The sequence below is a fragment of the Monomorium pharaonis genome, chromosome 2 (assembly GCF_013373865.1).
Source record: "Monomorium pharaonis isolate MP-MQ-018 chromosome 2, ASM1337386v2, whole genome shotgun sequence".
NCBI classification, from domain to species: domain Eukaryota; kingdom Metazoa; phylum Arthropoda; class Insecta; order Hymenoptera; family Formicidae; genus Monomorium; species Monomorium pharaonis.
Genome location: NC_050468.1, coordinates 5,350,541 through 5,370,531, shown reverse-complemented (window position 1 = coordinate 5,370,531; position 19,991 = coordinate 5,350,541). Strand labels below are relative to the sequence as shown.

General features: G+C 29.9%; 1 protein-coding gene across 5 annotated transcripts in view; it reads right to left on the bottom strand.

The window, feature by feature from the left end:
• LOC105833781 (histone deacetylase 5) overlaps window positions 1-19,991 on the bottom strand; it is a 90,959-nt gene that overhangs the window by 14,143 nt on the left and 56,825 nt on the right. For 4 of the 5 annotated variants that reach the window (XM_012675757.3, XM_028194445.2, XM_028194443.2 and 1 more), the window contains 7 exons: window positions 18,582-18,686; window positions 12,159-12,284; window positions 8,520-8,602; window positions 4,377-4,483; window positions 2,518-2,655; window positions 1,742-1,839; window positions 1,523-1,660 (listed from right to left, as the gene is read on the bottom strand). In XM_012675757.3, coding sequence (XP_012531211.1) covers window positions 1,523-1,660; window positions 1,742-1,839; window positions 2,518-2,655; window positions 4,377-4,483; window positions 8,520-8,602; window positions 12,159-12,284; window positions 18,582-18,686 — 795 coding nt within the window. The remainder of the gene's footprint in view (window positions 1-1,522; window positions 1,661-1,741; window positions 1,840-2,517; window positions 2,656-4,376; window positions 4,484-8,519; window positions 8,603-12,158; window positions 12,285-18,581; window positions 18,687-19,991) is intronic. The other variant, XM_028194446.2, reaches the window with a different exon arrangement.

Genomic DNA, 19,991 nt, shown 5'->3' with positions numbered 1-19,991 from the left:
GTTTAATAAATCAGTTAAATTGCTGTCAATCTCTTGAAACATATGGAAATATAATAATGTTATATAATTGTTGTAAAGCACTCAACAAGAAAAATGTTGATTTTCTTCTTTAGATATCAATTCAACGTATCATTTCTCGTTGGATATAAAAGTACCTAATACAAATGCTTCTCAAACAAGAAGATCTGTGGGATATTTTTAGTAGATTGAAACCTAAAGAAGCAAATTCAATGTACGTTGCAGAGATATAAGAACAGTCTTGGAAATAATACCACATTTTCCAGGACAGTTTTCACAATGTCTGGATAAGATGTCAGGTTTTAGTCGAGAGATCCGCCTTCCATACAAGAGGGCAGGAGTTCGATATACCTCTCAATTTCTCTCAAAAAACCAAGGATCCATAAGAATTTTTCTTGCGTAAAAAAAGGTCCAACGATTTAAAGAAGACAGACTGCAAGGCACGTTCTGCGATTGGTTTGTTTCTAGAAATAAGTCAGTTGCTTTTGATTAAGAAAACAACAACTACAAGATGCATGATCGACGCTTGAAATTTATCATAAAAAGGCGACAATTTCCAAGAAAGTGTTGTTATTGAAGAAAATGTGCCGGGTAGAACTTGGCGAAGGCGGAACTTTGGACAAGCACATAATGGAAATGAAGGATCTTTTCGACTTCAGTTTAGCGATAGTGTTGAGGTGGATTAGGATGAACCATTTAACGTAGTGATGATTAGCTAATCTATTTATAAAGATTTTTACAAGTTTCATTCAAATGTTGCAAAGTAGACAGGTTGAAGCTTGACGCTTGATTTTAAAAACTTCTTGATCAACATTTAGAACAAACTGCGAAAAGTAGAGTATCGGATATGGAAAAAGCTGAAATCCGAATTAAAAAGTAGTAAATATTGAAAAAAGATGATTATGCGAAATATTCAACCAGTATATCGCCAGAATAGTATCTTATTCAAAGCTCGATTCTGTTCTAGGCACTCGAATTCTGTAATATATTTTGTATATTTACTTACTGACAAAACAAGATGGTATTGATACTATTATTGAACATATTTGTGAATGCAAAATAGATCAATGTTATGGGGTGTTGTTCCTCACATTGCAACACGTGGTTTTTCAGTAAAGCTCGATTCCAAGAGAACATCTCAATTTATACTCAATTCCTCGATGATTGCTTTGATGAAGAATCATTAATATTACCATCAAATTATGATGAAAATGCAGACGAAATGTGAATTCGCTTATTTTATATCATATGCGCGGTAAGAAAGGTTTAGAGATATTAAATATCAGGATAAACTGTGGAATCTTGACCTCTGTCAAGGGATGCTAGATGAATTTGTATCTCTACATCCCAGATTAAAGTTCATAATCTTTACGCAATACTTACAATTCTGGATTGAATTTTTAAATTGTCTTATTACATTTTATAGTTGTAAAAAAAGTTACGCAAATTGTAGTCCAAGTAAATTAAGAAGATACGAGTTTCAAATAAAAAATATTACACTTACCGAAGAGCTCGATGGTACGTGTGGTCTGCCCAACGAGATATTGGGCATGGACGGTGAACTAAAGAGTGAAAGATCTGAAAGGCTGCCTTGTTGACTACTGCTAGTGAGACGTCCTCCATACGCTGGATTTTCACCTTCCTGTATAAATCAGAGTAAAATATCTCGTAGTAAATTTTTATGGCATACCAATAGATCGTGGCAACATAAATGGAAACTTACTTCCTGTATCGCTGTGTTGCTTCCAGCAGTGGGACTAGCTTGAGAATTATTCACAGTCGGAGGAGAGTTAGGCCCGGACTCAGGATTGCTGCCAGGGTCTGAAAAACGTACAATTAGTACGTTGGAGCCTCCAAGAAGAATAAGGAGAAACAGTTCGGTTCGTTACACAATAATAAGAATGTATGCGAAACAAATGAATGATGATCGCGCACCTGGAAATCGCATGCAAAATCAAATTTGCAACGCGCGAATAAAAAGAACAGACGGCTTAATGGTATTTCCGAAAATAAATTGACCATCCACACTCGTCATATGTAACACGTACATGTAAATTTTGACAGTCCATGACCTAATCTACGACCTAAATAGTACAATACGTTTAAAAGTGTGTCCAAAAGTGCCTTTTTGAGATGTCTCTCGACCCGTCATGTTATTAGGGGAGTTTCGTCATAGACGACTCACTCAAATATTCCCGGAGAGTTTTAGCGCTAATTTATATGTGTTAATCGGAAGATGGTCTTGCTCATGCTGTTACAGGAGAGTAAGTAGCAAACATCAAAAACTCAACAGTCAATTAATCGAACACTTGGGCAATAAAAGAAAAAGAAAGAGAGAGAAAGAAAAAGATAGCTGTGCACATGTATTATAGTAATGTTGGCGAACGTTTGCACAAAAGAAAATATAGAAATTCGTTTTGAGATACTCTAAAGTCGTTCTCTCGAAGAAAGCTCGCGCGCGCGCGCGCGCGTGTGTGAGTGAAAGAGAGAGGAACGTACTTGCTAGTAACGACTTCCGCTTGAGATGCGACGCCAGGCGATCCTTCCGGCGTGCCATCAGGGGTGAATTTCTTGACGCTGCCATGTTCCTCTCCACGCGCTGTTTTAGTCGCACCTTCAGCAAATTCGGCTCCGAGGCTGGCCAATTTTTCAGCCGATTGTTAGTTGGTCATTGTCATACCGAAGAAAGGGGCAGAGAGAGGAAAGGGGAGGGAAGGCAAAAACTCGACGCGATGTCATTTTGCATTTCGCTTTCGCGTTTGCTCGCTCGTATTATCATTTACTGACATGTATGTAACGCGGAAGAAGGCTACGAATAGAATTTTAAAAAGAAATTTCCTGATATTCGCGTCTAGCAAGAAATAAATAAACAACGATTGTACTTACTATATACAGTTATTTAGAGAATTATTAAATAAATGTTTTTATCTTATTTTTATCAAGATTATTGTATATCTCTAGCTTTATTTTAAATTAAAAAATATTAATTTTTTTCAAATCTAAGTTAATATGGACAATATAAAATTAACTTTTCTAGTGCTTTATATGTCAAAAAAATTTTTATGCTCTTGTCTTCCTTCTGATTGTAATTGTTTAGCTAACCATAATGGTTTGACCATGGGCCTTGTTAGGTTACAAAAATTTATTATACTAAAAATTTATTGATGCAGGCGTAATGCAACAAAGTTGTATAAAAAATTTCATTTTGATCAAGCTTAATTATTGGGCCATTTCATGATTTCATGAAAAAAAATTAAAATCGCTAAAAAGCAGATCGCTTGAAAAAAGAAATTTCAAGCTTTAAAATACTTTTCAAGAAATTGAAATATGATGGATTTTTTGCATATGTGTTTTTAATATTTTTCAAGATGGTTTATCTTTTTTTAACTTCTTGCTTTTTTGATTATGTGAACTCACGGCAATCACGTATTTTTTAACGCATTAAGTCATGTCAAAGAACAATAGTGCTATTTTTAGATAATAGAATTCCTGAGGAGACAAGACTAACCGTACACGTTCTCGCCATATTGTTAATATTTTACATGTTTGTGGATGTTGCATACACTTTTCTTTGTATAAATAACCCAGACAACATAATGTCCAAAATCGTGACATAAGACGTTTTAAAGACGTCTTTTGGACATCTTTTAAAAAATATGACATAAGACGTTTAAAAGACATCTTAAAAACGTCTTATGTCACGATTTTGGACATTATGTTGTCTGGGAAGTATCAATTAAGATTAACAAATGGACAAACTTAGCTTAATTTTGTTTTAAATAGAAAGATAAGATTGCCTATTCAATCTGCAGCGGATCTTGATGCTTTTCTACGAATTTAACATTTCTAGCTTATATAAACTGTGCGCCAACATTTTTGTTAGTCTTAAAACATAGTTACTAATTAGATATCGAGATGCTTAGAAGCATCTATAAAATCCCTCCTTTCCCAAAAAATTAATTTTCTTTTATTTTTAATTATTATTTAATTTTTATACTAAGGTTAAGCAGACATGAAGTATCAAGTAGTGTATAGAAGACGGACATTTGCAGAAAATTAGGAATTTTCCTATAATTAATTCGGAGATGAAATGCCTGTCAATTTGCCATGTGCATGTCAGCATTGTGGATAATTCGTTCGAGCAAATTTCATTGAGGAAAATTACTGTCTTTCTGTATATTCCCGAATAAAATTATGATCAAAGAAAGCAAACATTGCATCGACGCGTTAGCGGCTTTTCTGGGGCTTAACTCGTTTTTCGAACATCGAAACACCATGCTTTAGTAGACATTCTATTGGCACACAAACTATTTATACGGAGTATGCATAAATTATTTGAGACATTTCGGAACAATTACCTGTTTTTCTGAGTGGGAAATCGTCGCCAAACTTTTGAAGCATCTGCGGCATCTGGTATGGATGCGCTGCATTTGTGGTGCTTGATGATTCTGATTGCGGTTGTAACCTGGATGAAAAAAATTCGAGACGTCGATAACAATTATTAATGCATAGATAACAAATTATTAATGTACAGATAAAGAACAATTAATAAAAAAATTAATTATGTTGAAATGTATCTGCATTACAATCAAAGTCTTAACTTTTTAATTTTTAATTTTAAAATTGTTTGTAAAAAAATTATAAAATAAGTTAGATAAATTTGTATATATAGACTTAATTATTTTAACGCGTACGTTTATTAGTAAAATTATAGCAATACTTCTTTTATGTGTTATTTTTGTACACTGAAAAAAAAGTAATATATTCAATAAGATTTGTTATTGCGGGCTGCCAACTACAGACATACTTAATACAATAATATATGCTATTGCAGTATCAACATTGTACTTGCATTAATAACAAATATTATTGTATTGAGTATTTTATGTAGTTGGCAGCCCGCAATCACATATGTTATTAGCTACATTACATTTTTTTTCTGTGTATAAGTTTTTATAAACAATTTTAATTTAAAATAATATAATATTTATAATATATTTATGTATAATAATATAATATTTATAATATGTTAATTTTATCAAAGGACACAGTAGTGCCTCGCATCATGCAATATTAACACAAATAATAACACAAATTTTACTTAATATATTTTTAAATAAGATGTTTAAAACAGTATTAAAATTCTGAAATTATTTTTTATTGAATTAAATATCATATAATGTATATGTTTTTATGTTTTATCATGTCATTTTCGCAAGATAGAGAAAATATATGTATTTCTTTTTATAAAATTTGAATAAAAGATATATTTTTTAAGTTTGCATATATTTAAAACAAAGTTATTATTGGCAGAGACAAGGAAATAACGTCGAAAGCACATCGGCCGTTGCTAAATGGATAACTGGGCCAGGTTGTGCTATTACCGTTACTTCGTCGGTGGCAAAGGAGACTAACGACGACGATCGCAACGACCCATTAAAACCAAAATGACGTGCAAATTTTGATTTGACGCGTTCTAAACCAATCAGCGCAATGGGACTTTTTTAGCTACAGTTATCGTAAAGATAAAACAATATAATTTTTGGCAAAGTATAGTCGTTTACACGATAAAAGAAGAGAATATTCGCAACTATTACAACCTCAGAAGAATTATATATGTAATTGAAAAAGTATTTTAATATACATTTAATATATGTATTTATAATAAAAATTAAAAAATAAACTACACACACACACACACACACACACACACACAAAACGCGCGCGCAAAAAAAAATTATTCAGATTTATTCAAAATTTGTAAAAATTTTTTTTGATAATTTCGAATTCTCTATATAGAAATTTTATCTAAAAGCATGATAGAATTGAAATTAAAAAAATATAATTCTTAAAATTTCCTTGAATATTAATAAATCTCATAAAAATTCAAGAGAAAAAATTAATCCATTGAAATGTTTAAGTTTTCCTGGTTTTTGTCGGTAACTGAGAAAAAAAGTAATATATTCAATAAAATATGTAGTTGCGGTCTGCCAACTACAGATATACTCAATACAATAATATATGCTATTGCAGTATCAACATTGTACTTGCATTAATAGCAAATATTATTGTATTGAATATTTTATGTAGTTGGCAGCCTGCAATTACATATGTTATTGGCTATCTTACTTTTTTTCTGTATAGTAAATATCCTGATCTATCATTATGTGTAAAAGTATGATTATATATAAGGTACTTGTACCCAATATGGCCATGTACCCAATTTGGCTCATCCTCATTTTCAAATAGTTACAAAATAAATTTCACAGATAACGCTAATATATTGCTCAGGAAGTCGATATAATGTATTTATGCTAGTTAACTGCTCATCTCCTTTTTTACGGCTCGTAATCACACTTTATTCAAATTGTGTTTTTCTAAATTTAAAATTTTAGAGATAAGTTTTTGCTTTGTGTAACTATCATGTAACAATTATAAATATTCACAATTTATATTATTGTAGCTCTTTATTTATGCTTTTCAACACTGTATTTATTTTAAGTTTTTATTAAAACATCTTGTTTATAATTAAAGAAAGAAAGTTCTTTATATTGTAAAACCATTATGGCCAGAGATTCTGTTTCTTTATTTAATGTTTAATTTTTTAATTAGTATTTCCTGTCTTTCTCTAATTAGTTGAAGCTTTTTGATAAATAAAAGTTAAAATAACGTCCTTTGTAAATAAACACAGTTTCATTATTTAATGAATAGCTGTATGTATAACTTTTTCCATAAGTTAATAAATTAAACATGTTGATTCCGTTATTTCGCATTTTTTCAAAAATATTTACGAAAAAGAGAAAAATACATAGCTGGACATTGGGTATGTAATCAATATGACCCAAGTGCTATCTTTCTTAAAATCTTTACTTATACTTATATAAATAATTGCAAATATTTCATAATTTTTTTTTAATTTCAAAAATGTTTCCTATTTTAAATCTGACCCTTATTTTTTAATTTCGTATTCATCAAAAAATTAGAAAAATCTCCAAAGCTTAGGAGGGAGCAAATTGGGTACTTTAATAATATATGCATAATATACTTTATAAGATATACTCCATCTTATCTAGGATTCGGAAACAGCGACGCCAATTTCGTACTTTTGTACACACATAGTCGCAGTTGTAGAGGGGAAGAAAGTTTAAAAGCAAAAACTAATCATATTAAAGAATCATTGAGCGGTCACTGATTTTTTAATTAAATTCTTTAATTTTGTCTTTAGTTTTTCTCCTCCATAGTGGCAACCATATAGCAGAAATCTGAGACTAGCATTCTAACCCGGAAGTTCGTGTGAGATCCTGTGTCATGGGCCAAGCGCCGCTGTGAGTTGTGTGCGTGCACGCGTTTACAAATCATGCGTATCAAATAAGAATTGACGATCGTCACTTCTACGCAGCAATACTCGTACGAACTTGCGGGTCCTATTAACACCTTTAGTAATAATTAGGAAGAATGGATTACTAGGGCTGAGTATATATATACATATGTACATACATACGCGCGCGCACACGCGCATGTACACACAAAATGTCTAATGAAAGCGGGCATGGCATAATTTGTAGTTAGTAAAAGCTATAATTGAAATTTTTACAGTATTTCAACGAGGATATCCCTCTCCTTCATGCTTTGTGTATGTAAAAAAACATATATTTTTAATGTCAATGGTTTATCGAATCATATTTGGGGGCTTTTTTTCATAACAGGAATATACTCTACTTATTTATTGACTCTGAATGCCGAAATAATGCTAAAAATACATCAAAAGAATTTGATACCATCTGCCTAACATTGATGTAGCAAAAAATGAAGATTAGATCTTACAGGAGGATACGATTCAAAACATCATAGCACTGTATAGAAGCAGCAGTTTTCCATAACCATAGTTGAATTGACCTTCACAATCGTCCGATCCCATTGAAAATGTCTGGGCGTATATTAAATATTAACTTCGTCGGAAGAAAATTGCTTTGTTTGCAGCAATTATATCGAGAGATTCATCGCACATCAAGATTTTTGTCATAAGAAAACTTAGTACAAAAGTATGCCCCGAAAACGCCAATCAATTATTAATTAAACACATTATTGTAGACACATTTTGCGTCTTGTCAAAAAATAAATTAATGTACTTTAAAATTTTATAGAATACATTTTTCTACAAATTAAGCCGCGATTTTATTAGATATATATGTATTCAAATTTACAAAAAAAAAATATTTAAAAGAAAATTTGGATTTTAACAAAATAGTTCATTTTTAATGTTAGATGTCTGTTTAAATATTCGTAGAAAAAAATTGTGTTAATTTTATCTATAAATACAACTTTTAATAAAAAAAAGCGTTTCAGTTCGATTCGCTCATAATTAAAGAAAGAACATTCCTTCCTCTTTCCTACTAAAGTTTATGAGAATTATTTTTTCAAAATATGTACTCTACAATTCAATTATTTTATCAATTTCTTTTTATTCTTCTACACATATATTCTTTGATTGTGTAACTTACCAACTCCTATATCCGGGTGTACCGGGTACTGCTCCGTTTGCCGCGGCAGCTGCCTCTCTTTGTTTCTTGTTCACCAGGAAACTCTGTAATAGTAAGTACTTTGCATAAACGGAAAATTGCATAAGAGGATAATTCACGCGTAAAATTCAGAGCGTCCAGTGCTTATATACTAATTCGAAAAATCTATACTCTGACTTGATAGACCGACCGTTCGTAAACAATTAAACACATTGTTCTCTCAGGTAAACGAAACTTCTTTTCAGACAAATTGACATAATTATTTTATGTAATAATATTACTTTATGTAATATTTTTTTAGTAATATTTTTAACACACTTTTACAATTTCAAAAGATATTCGATACGTATAAAAAAAAACGAAAGAACCAATAAATAATGAACTACATTATAAAACTTTATAAAAGTTAATAAAACATTATAAAAGTTTAAATTTATTGCGTTTAAAATATATAAAATACTGTATCTAATATGATTAAAAAAACCAAAAGCAATTTTGTTAAATAAAATTATGCATTCTATGAAAATTATTAATTATATATTAATATATATAATTAATATACGATAACAATAAATTTAAATTGTTAATAGAATTACAACTTGATAATAACGTTGAATTATTAGACTCACAATTTTATATTAATAGTAACGATGATATAACGTTGACGATGTAATATCAGTAATTTCTGATTATAAGACGAGTTTGTACAAAAGTTGATTGTAAAAGATAATATTTCATCTAATATTGCTAATAAGCTTTTTAAAATTATTTTTAATTTTAAGAAGACATGATCATATAAAATAGTATTAGAGTTTTATTCTAAATATATACACCACGAAATACGTCCATAAATTTTAAGTCTGTGGATGATGGTCACTATGGTCATATTTTGTTTTGTTTAATGATCTTAAGCAATCTATAAACATATATTCCAAATTTACAAGAAAAAAAATCTTTATGCGAAGAAAAATTAAATTAAATTAAACATTAATATATTAGGTGTACAAACTAATTCAGTGTACAAATTAATTTTTTACATTTCGTGCCTTATAACTTTTTCGAACTAAATAGTTTCCCGCCCTTTTGCGGTTTGTAAGCGTGTATCACTCACAAATTTTGACAACACTATAAATGCATTCAAGGATGCTACAAACGCAAACACTATCAACATTGTTCATAGAGTCAATAGTGATAGCGATAGCATTTGAGCGTTCATGGAGCTTGTAAACGACAACGCTATTATCATATCACCTCGGAAGAAAGAGCGGTTGTAGCACACAGTTATAATGTAGCATACTACCAGCAGTCATGTTATAATCGCGTTTGTTAGAACTATCATCTAACTCCATAAATAGCCTTTAGCGTTAAATAGCGCTAATAGCATCTTCCCGATCGCATCCTACGTGCTTTGGCAGGCGACATAATCTCATGAAACAGCAGTGAGCTCAATGGCGATAAGTAGCATTTGAGACATTGCGTTTATTTTCGCATTGCAATTAAAAGAAATGCTGCTAAGGAGATACTTTGTGTCGCTCTGGGTGAAGATGCTATAATTTATATAAAACGTGTAAAAAGTGATACCAGATTCGACGACGAAAAACTCGAGCAACTTTGATTGAAAGCTCCGCTCAAACTCAACAGGATATTGCATTACAACTCAGAGTTACTCAACAATGCATATCTCATTGTCTACATTAACTTGGTAAAATTAAAAAAGAAGGTAGATTAGTTTCGCAGAATCTGAGTTTGGAAAACAAGTAGCAAAGATTCGACACGGCAATATTTTTGTTAACCCGATTCAAAAGAAAAGATTTTCTGTACAAAATCATTATGGGCGATGGAGAATTATAACATCCTAACGCAAAAAATGGGTAGAACTAGATGAACCGTCGAAATTGACTCCAAAGCTTAGTATTCATATAAAAAAAGTTTTGCTAAATATTTTAGCTGAACAGAATGAAGAGTGCATTACGACTTACTGAATCCTAGCCAGATTGTTACTGCAGAGTACTATTAACAACAACTATATCCGTTTAAACAATGCGTTAGAATTAAAGAGATCTTACATTGGCAGCGAATATAGGCAAATAGCAATCTTGCAGCACAACACTCAATCACATACCGCAAAAGGGATTAAGATCGTTATGTATATATTGGGTTGAGAAATTCTGCGTTCTCCCTCCCGCGGCTTATCTCGCCCCGTTGGGCTACTATCTACTTTCTGTTGCTTCAACACCTGGCTGATGAGCACTTTAAAATAGTTAACGAGGTCCGAAAAAACATCGATAACTTTATCGAGTCAAAAAAATTGCTAAGTTTCTTTCGCGAAGACGTTCGTCAATTGCCTGAAAGATGAAGTAAATTCATCAAAATAATGAAGATTATTTCAAATATTAAATGTGTATTCGTCTTTTTGTAAATAAACTTTAAATTTCATTAAAAAAAGGTATCAAATTAATTTGTACACTTAATACATAAATTACACCTTTCTAAAAGTTGTCATAATCAATTTTATCTTATCATGTCATCAATTAAATAATTGATGTTTATACATCGTCAATTATAATTGTTTATTATAATACATGCAAACCTACTAGTGTAAACAAATTTGGAATACATTTTGTTAATGAGCGTATTTTTTTTAGTTCGAAATGGCATATTGTTTGCAATGAGAATTATTATTAATGCAATAATATGTGATGCCCTTAGAATATTCATATACAAAAAATTGTACAGAATATTTTTTGTGTTCGAAATGTATTGAAAAAGATGATTTTATGTGTAATAAGAAGAAAAACTTCCCATCGACATGGTATCGTAAATTCCACTAGACTACACACATCTTATCTGTTTAGTCGTAATAAAATATTTGTTGCAATTGTATCGAAGGAAATAGTAATGTTAGATTAAATATATGTAGAGAAATATATAGAGAAAATATTGTTAGAGTGTAGATTTCTGGGACTAAATTGACTGAGCACAATAGTTCTAAGCAATTTATTTGATTTAATTTTGGTACTGCCTGCGTAATGTACATACAAAGAAAACGAAAAATGGTATGAGCATTAAGTTCGCATGCATATACGAAAGTGACCAGAGAAAAAAAGAAAATATAAGAAAATGGAGACTTAATCAGTTTTCTAATGAAAACTTAAGAGGAAATATCCAGATAGATGTCTCTCCTTAGGTAAACACATATCCAGATAGAACACGATATTTATAATAAATATTCATAAATATTTATTATTTATTTATTTTTAAATATTATTTAAATATTTTATACACACTTTATATACATAAAAAATCAAAATTTTTGAACATGTCATTATATTTAATATTTTCTAAAAAATATTTCAGAAATATTTCATAAATATCTCATAAATATTTATAATATTTCAAATAATTATTACAAATATTTGATAAGTGTTTTATAAGCGTACTGTCTAGATATAAACACAAAGCATTTTTACATTTATAAGTAAATTGCATATTAACACCTATAATTTTATGATTTATGATAAATCAATAAGAATTGTGTTTAATCCTTTATAATTATCAGTGTTCAAAAAACGCTAAAAATTTTTATCGCATCTAATGTCAGAAGAGAAAATTTAAACTTACATGAAGACGTTCCTTGACTTCTGTAGATGCGTTCGCGCTATGATCGTGCTTGTCCTTTTTCCTAAGAGCTTCGAGCCTTTCTTTCTCTCGCCTCTGTTCTTCTAGCTGCTTCTGCTGTTCCCAAAGCTGCAGCAAAGATAAACTCTATTTACCAAAAACTCATCATTTTTTCAAACAATCTATCTTTTATTTGCATTTTCATTTTGAGATTATGTAGGATTCTGTGGATGAGAATAAAAGCTCTCGTTAATCAGGTTATTTATTAAAGTTTTGTAAAAAAATTCTTTAAAGATTGCTGGATTTTCTAGAAATTTCATCTAAAATTTAGATAAAATTAGAAAATGCAATTTTAAAATAAATTTATTTTTTATATCTTTTAACATTCCTTAATACTGTCTTCTATTATCTAATTATTTTTATAAAACGCACAAATCGCACAAAAAGATATGTGAATGGCATATTTATTGCTTAATAATTTTCAAGCATTATATACCAAGAAAAAAATTTCAAAGAAATTTTGTCAGAGAAAAGATATAGAATTTAAATTTAAAAGTAAAATTTCAAAAAAATTCCATTATCAATTCCATGAAAATTCTTTTTTATGATAACTTTTAATGATAAAAAATTAATTTTTGGAAAATTTCAACTTTCTTGTTTTTTTCGATACTATAAAACATCCTGCTAATATAGATAGTTGATGTAATAATATTTTGATTAAAATCAGAATACAACCATACAAGAATGCAATTGCGACGGTGCGGAAAGGCAGTATTTGATTCATTCCTTTGCCTCTTGAAATATTTTAATTGATTTAATCCGGCACGTGCGCGTAGGTTACGCAGCTCGAACAACCATTGTCCGTAAATAATGCTGTGTTCCCCCGAGTTATAATCACCGACTTTAGCTTGATTATGAGACTCACAGCTGCTGCATCAATGGTTATAGGATTCGTTGGTAATTTTCCATGCGTTTATCTAGTTTGCTTTTCCGCATAGAAGATGTGTTTTCTAAGTTTAGACTTAGATTTAAATATAATAAATTAAAATCTTGTCACAAAAATATATATTCCGTATTACATCAACAATTTTACCTTTTTTAAATATAATAAATCTTGTTGTTTTTAGAATTAATAAAACAAAAAAAAAACAAATATAGAGGCGAGAAGACTTTCAAGTGACATAATTTAATGTTTGATATAATGCGTACATGCATTTGACGTGTAGTCATATTGTCTGTGTTCAGATTTATAGAACATCTATGAGTGTCGCGAGTCTGAGTCATATAAGTCACTCACTGTGAAGTTGGCACCGCAACTTTCTGCACCGCAAGTTTTTATGACAGTTCTACTCGCATTCCAAATAGTTCTAGAGTTCCTGATAAGTTTCAGAAATAGTTTCGTTGATTTAGTTTAAAAAAACGAAATTTAAAAAAATGAGGTGCTAACTTCCCGTGGCACCTCATTAATGAAAATTGAACATTTTAACAGCAGTTCTACTTGCAACACCAAATAGTTCTAGAGTTCCTGATAAGTTTCAGAAATAGTTCCGTTGATTTAGTTGAAAATATGAGGTGCTATTTTCCCCAGGCATCTCATTAATAAAAATTGAACGTTTTAACAGCAGTTCTACTTGCACCCGCAATAGTTCTAGAGTTCCTGATAGATCTTAGCAATAGTTCTGTACATTAAATATATTTAAACCATTTTTTAATTTGGCTGCTGGCACCGCGCCACAAGAGTAAAGTACCACTCTCTGGCGAGTTCCAGCCAACTTTATGGCATTTTCTAACAGTTCTGTAATAGTTCCAAAGTTTTTTGCAGGTTTCGTCGACAGTTCCGGTCTTTATGCATTTTTAAACAATTTTTTAATTTTATCCTGGCGGTATAAGAATACTACGTTATGGTATTTAAACTTCAGCCAATTTTATGGTATCTAATATGAATGTGTTAGTAATGTAATTGACATTTTTCAATTTTAGAATTGGGTTAGTTAATCTATTTTTTAAACTAAGTTAATGAAAGTTAATTGATTATGAAATTAATTCTATTATGTTAAAAGTTACGTAAATAAATACTAATTTTATTAAATTTACGTTAAGATTAATTTGGTTCTAGTTAAAGTAAAAGTTAATTTTGAGAAACTTTTTTTGTATTAAATTAAAAAGCCATATGATTTATTTAAGTTAAATTACCAACATAATTACAGTATTGATCGTCAAATATATTTAATATTAATATAATATTTTATTTGCAAAAAGCTTTGGAACTATTGCAGAACTATTGAAAAATGCTATGTAGTCGAAATGTGGCTGGAACTTGCTATAAAATGGTAGTTTACTCTTGTAGTGCCAGCCGTCTAATAAAAAATTGTTTAAAAATGCTTAAAGATCGGAACTATCGACAAAACCTACAAAAAGCTTGGAAACTATTGCAGAACTGTTAGAAAATGCCATAAAGTTGGCTGGAACTCGCCAGAGAGTGGTACTTTACTCTTGTGGTGCGGTGCCAGCAGCCAAATTAAAAAATTGTTTAAATATATTTAATGTACAAAACTATTGCTAAAATCTATCAGGAACTCTAGAACTATTGCGGATGAAAGTAGAACTGCTGTTAAAACGTTCAATTTTTATTGATGAGGTGCCTGGGGAAAATAGCACCTCATATTTTCAAATTTCATTTTTTTAACTAAATCAACGGAACTATTTCTATAACTTATCAGGAACTCTAGAACTATTTAGGGTGCAAGTAGAACTGTCATGAAAATTTGCGATGCAGAAAGTTGCGGTGCCAACTTCACAGTGACACGTGTGCATACGTGCGAGCGAGTGAGTAAGATATAATATTTAATAATATCTTTTTTTGCATAATAAGATATATTTATATTCTTAAAACAAAAACGTAAAGATGTGTCCAGATTATCGAGCCAAAACTCAAACAATGAGTATTTCGACGAACATTTGTTAGTGTTATGCAGCTCAACAAAAAATACAAAATGTTCGACGAAATACTCGCGGCTAAAAGTTAGATTAAAAATTTTGACTCAATAATCTGGACGCATCTTTGATAAAATATTTATTTTTGTAATGTAAAATATTGACACATCTTCTGATTTTATATTATATTTATTATCAATGTCTCGTTGCATATAGCATTGTTTCAAATCCCGCTATATGGTGAAATTCAACAATATTATAAATAAAAATAGTAATAATATTATCTACATTTATTTAAATAATATTAGGCGTTTATTTACAAAGTTGCAGTTTTTAAATAAAAAATTTAATAAAATATGATATATATCAATAATAAGAAACAATTATTTATTGTTTATTATTAAAATTAAATTTTTGTCTTATTGATTTCAAAAATAAAATCACACAAAAATTCTTATAAAAAATAAATTTAAGTAAAATCGAGAATATGCTCATTTATATCTCGGTTGTCATCCCTTAGAACCTCCAACCGAAAACTCAAGATGTAAAAGATTGCCACATGACAAAATAATTTAATACAATCAGTAGTTTTGTATGTCTGATAAAAGATTAGGTTAGAACAATTATATCACCAAAAGTATTATACACAATTGACTACACTTCATTATTTTGTCATGTTTGCAGTCTTTTAATCAATGATTAAGTTAATCGGAGCTTGATCAAAGTGGCTTAAGTTTCGTTCTCTGTTATCAATTTGACAGGATTCTTTTCTCTTTTTACTCGACATTTGCATGTCGTCCCCATCATCATTCAAAATGATTCTTCGGCAATGTCTCGTACGCGCCACTATCCCGCATCTCTCCCCCCTTCTCTGTTTCTCTCTGGTAGTCGAAAGTCCAGTGGAATGTTCCTCTCATTGTTATCGAACCACATAACGTGCGTCACGAAGGCGATAATAACAATAATGGTTGATCGTGAAAATAAACTAGTCTGCATTGCGCCGCGTCGCCATGAAATCTGCAATCTTAAACTGGCTAAGTTTATCTTTCTTTTACTCTAAGATTATAGCACGTTTTAATTGCTAAGTATAATGCGAGTGTATTTTGATACCAGACACAATGGCCAACAGTTGTCGGATACTTAGAATAATTGTCATTTAATATTATAAACAAAGATGACAATTTTTGCAAGTGGAAAGCAGATTATATATGCAATCAATTTAAAGATTTTTTATTATTCGAAGAACATATTAATTTTTCTTGAATACAGAGTATAAATTTTCATATTTTTACGAATATAAGTAAACTATGCAAACTTATAATTGTATTTATCCCTTCGGATTACCTTTTTCGCTTTAATAATCAATATATTTTGAAGAATATCGAAAATGTGGAAAAACGTTTCATACAAAAATAGTATGGTCTATGAAAGAGAACAAATAATGATCAAATTAAAAAAAAGAAGAAAAAAGAAAACAGTTTTTTAAGATCATATAAACGCCGTGTTTAAAAAAAGAATTACATAATGATGTTCACTTGGCGCGAGTCACTACTGTGTCTCTTGATTCTCCTAATTATTTTTATAAAGAGCTTCTTGAATCATAAAAAGTGTTATTGGAATTCTAATTATTTTTTTGATATTAATAGAATGTATAGTCGTGCCAGCTTCACAGATCGTCCTTAAAGTCTACAATGTTTTGTCTCAGGAGCGGTAGTATAATATAAATCATACTCTTTATTGAGCCATCATTACATCTTTTTCCTTTTCAAATAATTTTTATTTTTTCATAATTGAATATTAAATATAAAATTTATTTAAAGTTTAAGTAATATTTACGAAGTGTAATTCTATAATTCTATAATAATATTATGTAATATATGATTGTATGTATGAATTTGTTTGCACAATTTAACATATGTTATAAAAATAAATTAATGTTAAAATTCAATGTAATCCTTATTATAATATTTTATTAAAGTATTTATATGTGTTGCATACATATTAAATTTAAATAAAATATTATAATAAAAGGATATAAATTATATGTATGAATTGTTTGTGTTACAGAAAATGCATATTAATAATAATAAAAAATGTAATATTTAAATATTTAAACAATATAAGTTATTTCCTGAGACAAAGTTTCCCGGCTTTTTAGTTATGTGCGATTGGCAAGCCGTTGTTACTACGTGATCGATAAGGAATCGATTCAGAAATTTGACCGAAAGTGGTGAAGTGCAGCAATTGTGCTGACCATTATTGTAGAAGATCAACAAGTCAAAGTAAGTTTTAACTAACTACATTTGCAGGAGTTCAAGGTAATCAATACCTCAATGGCGATTACCAATAACTTTCTATCAATAGTCTGGTGATATTGACTAGCACAAAATTCGACGATCTCTTATATTACGCACTGAAAAAAGAGTCTTGTTGAATTAACTGGAATTGAACCAACGGTTCAGATTTCTAGTTGATCTTACAAGATTTCCAATTAATTCAACAAGAATTTTTGTTAAATTAATTGGAAATTTGGTAGGTTCAACTAGAATCCGAACCGTTAGTTCACATTCCAGTTAATTCAACCAAATTTATTTTCAGTGCGTGTTTGCGAACGTAATAATTTGTCATAATCGTGACATTAGCATTTGGGAAGGTATATTTTTCGAAGAAACAACGTTATCGATAAATCAACACTTTTAAATACTCTTAAATACACTTCTCATTTAATCCGTGCGATATACGTACTTACTTAATATGCATTTTTCGATAGCGATAATACTGTGAATGACAAAAAACTGATAGAAAAATATATTTGTGAATAATTGCATAGTAAAATAATTTTAGTCAGGAATATCATTTTTAAAGTAATTAATACTATAATATTAGAGTAATAATAATCATGTAATATATTTTAAAGCTGTATAATTTATAGTGTACTTTTGTCATAGTTGGCATTACTATAAAGCATGTAGTATTATTAATGTTATTACTAATGTTATTGTAACAGTTATAAAAATAATATTTTTGACTATAATTATTTTACCATGTAATTATAACCGCAAATACTATATATTTTTATCAGTGTGATCTAGTGTGAAATTAGTGCCATGCTCAGCCGTTTTTTAAATGAACATGTCTGTCGTCTATCGTCGAAAAGATCAAAGATACGAAAAAGAAAACGTTTTCTTAAGAACGTTGATAATGACGCATTTTAATATGAAAAATATACATTTGCATCGCAATATGTTCGTAGAATTCTGTTAGGGCACATAAAGAAAAAAATAAAAACATACATAAAACCACTATATCAAACTCAAATTATCGATTGAGCCTACTTTAGACTTCTCTGGACTCAGTTCAGTCATTCAGATTCAATAATTTCGGGTATTTCCAAATGTCGGCTCGCGTATAGTACAGTAAGGGAGAAGAATCTCGCGTTTACTCGGCGCGAAATACATGTCTCCTGATCTATAAGATTATATATAAACTTACTTTTAGTTGCTGCATCTGTTGCTCGTGTAGTTCAGCCAGTTGTCGTTCTTGAGCATGGTATTGTTGCCGGAGGATCTGTTGCTGAAGCTGATGGTGCTGCTGTAGCTGGAAAGAAATCCAGATATCTCAAGGATAATGCAATATCTTTAGCTAAAAGCTAAAATATCAAAAAGTATGAGAATAAAGTAATCAATTTAGTAAAAGTAAAGCAAGTAAAAGATAACTGATAAATCGCATGCTGGTCATATTTTTTTCTTCTTTCAACTGAAATCATTACAAAGCGTTTCTGTTTGCGATATGACAGCTTTTTTCTATACCGTAGTATATTAATTTATAGCAGGCATTTATTTTTTTTCGATTCGTGGGATGGTGGAAAATAAAGGAGAGTTCGATAAAAAAAGGGAATAAATGGAAATGCGGATTTATGCACAAAGCTTTTCAATATGTCTTTGAATAAAAGCTTTTGTCGTGCACATCAAGTGGAAATGCAAAAGTATACATAGCACTGCCGGTGCCAGTTTCACGCAAAGTTTCACGCCAACATGGCGCACATCCGACACGTTTAATCCAATTCATCGTGTCTCTCGAATGTTTTTAGTCGTTCGTCGCACGTAGGTGACTTTGAATTGTCTTTTCTCAGAAAAAAATGTGTGAGTTGCTGACACAGACACCAAAACGATTTCGTCCAATTGGTTACGCAAACAAACGGGCATGCTCTCACGCGATTTTTGTATGAACCTTTTGGAAACACGTATCAAAAATCAAATGCAATATGGCCTGATTTGAAACTATAATTTGTGTTGAAACCATAATTCTAGAATTAACAAGTAAAACAAAATTATAAAACTTCAGAATCTTGTCTCGCTTGTAGGCTGTTCTAATTGATATTCTCTGAAGCTAATTAACATTTATTCTAATTTTTAAAATAAAATTAGTTAATCTTTGAATAAATAAAATTTTTTGTTTTTATTTTAATTTGTTGCACGCACTTTTAAATCCGTTTATGTAATTGGCGTACCTTCGTAAGATCTTTTTGGTAATGTTCATAAATCCGTATTTCATGCATTATAGTTGGAAATATTATTTTCAGAAGATAAATATATTCATAAATTAATTTTATTGCAGCATTAATATCAATATTTTTCTCTTATCTATTTATAGTAAATAATATTCTTGTATATTCTTGTATATTTTTTTTTTAATTCTAAGTCTTTTGCTTTATACGATTTAAAATTAGGTGAAATAAAGTCACGTAAATCAGAAGACTAAATACAAAAATTTTATTAATTAAAATAAAGTATTGTTACATACGTATCAAAATTCAAATATTATTAATTTTTAGTTTCCAAGGTAATTTAATTAAGAATTCAAATTAAAACAATGGAATGTAAATAGTAGAGAAATATTAAT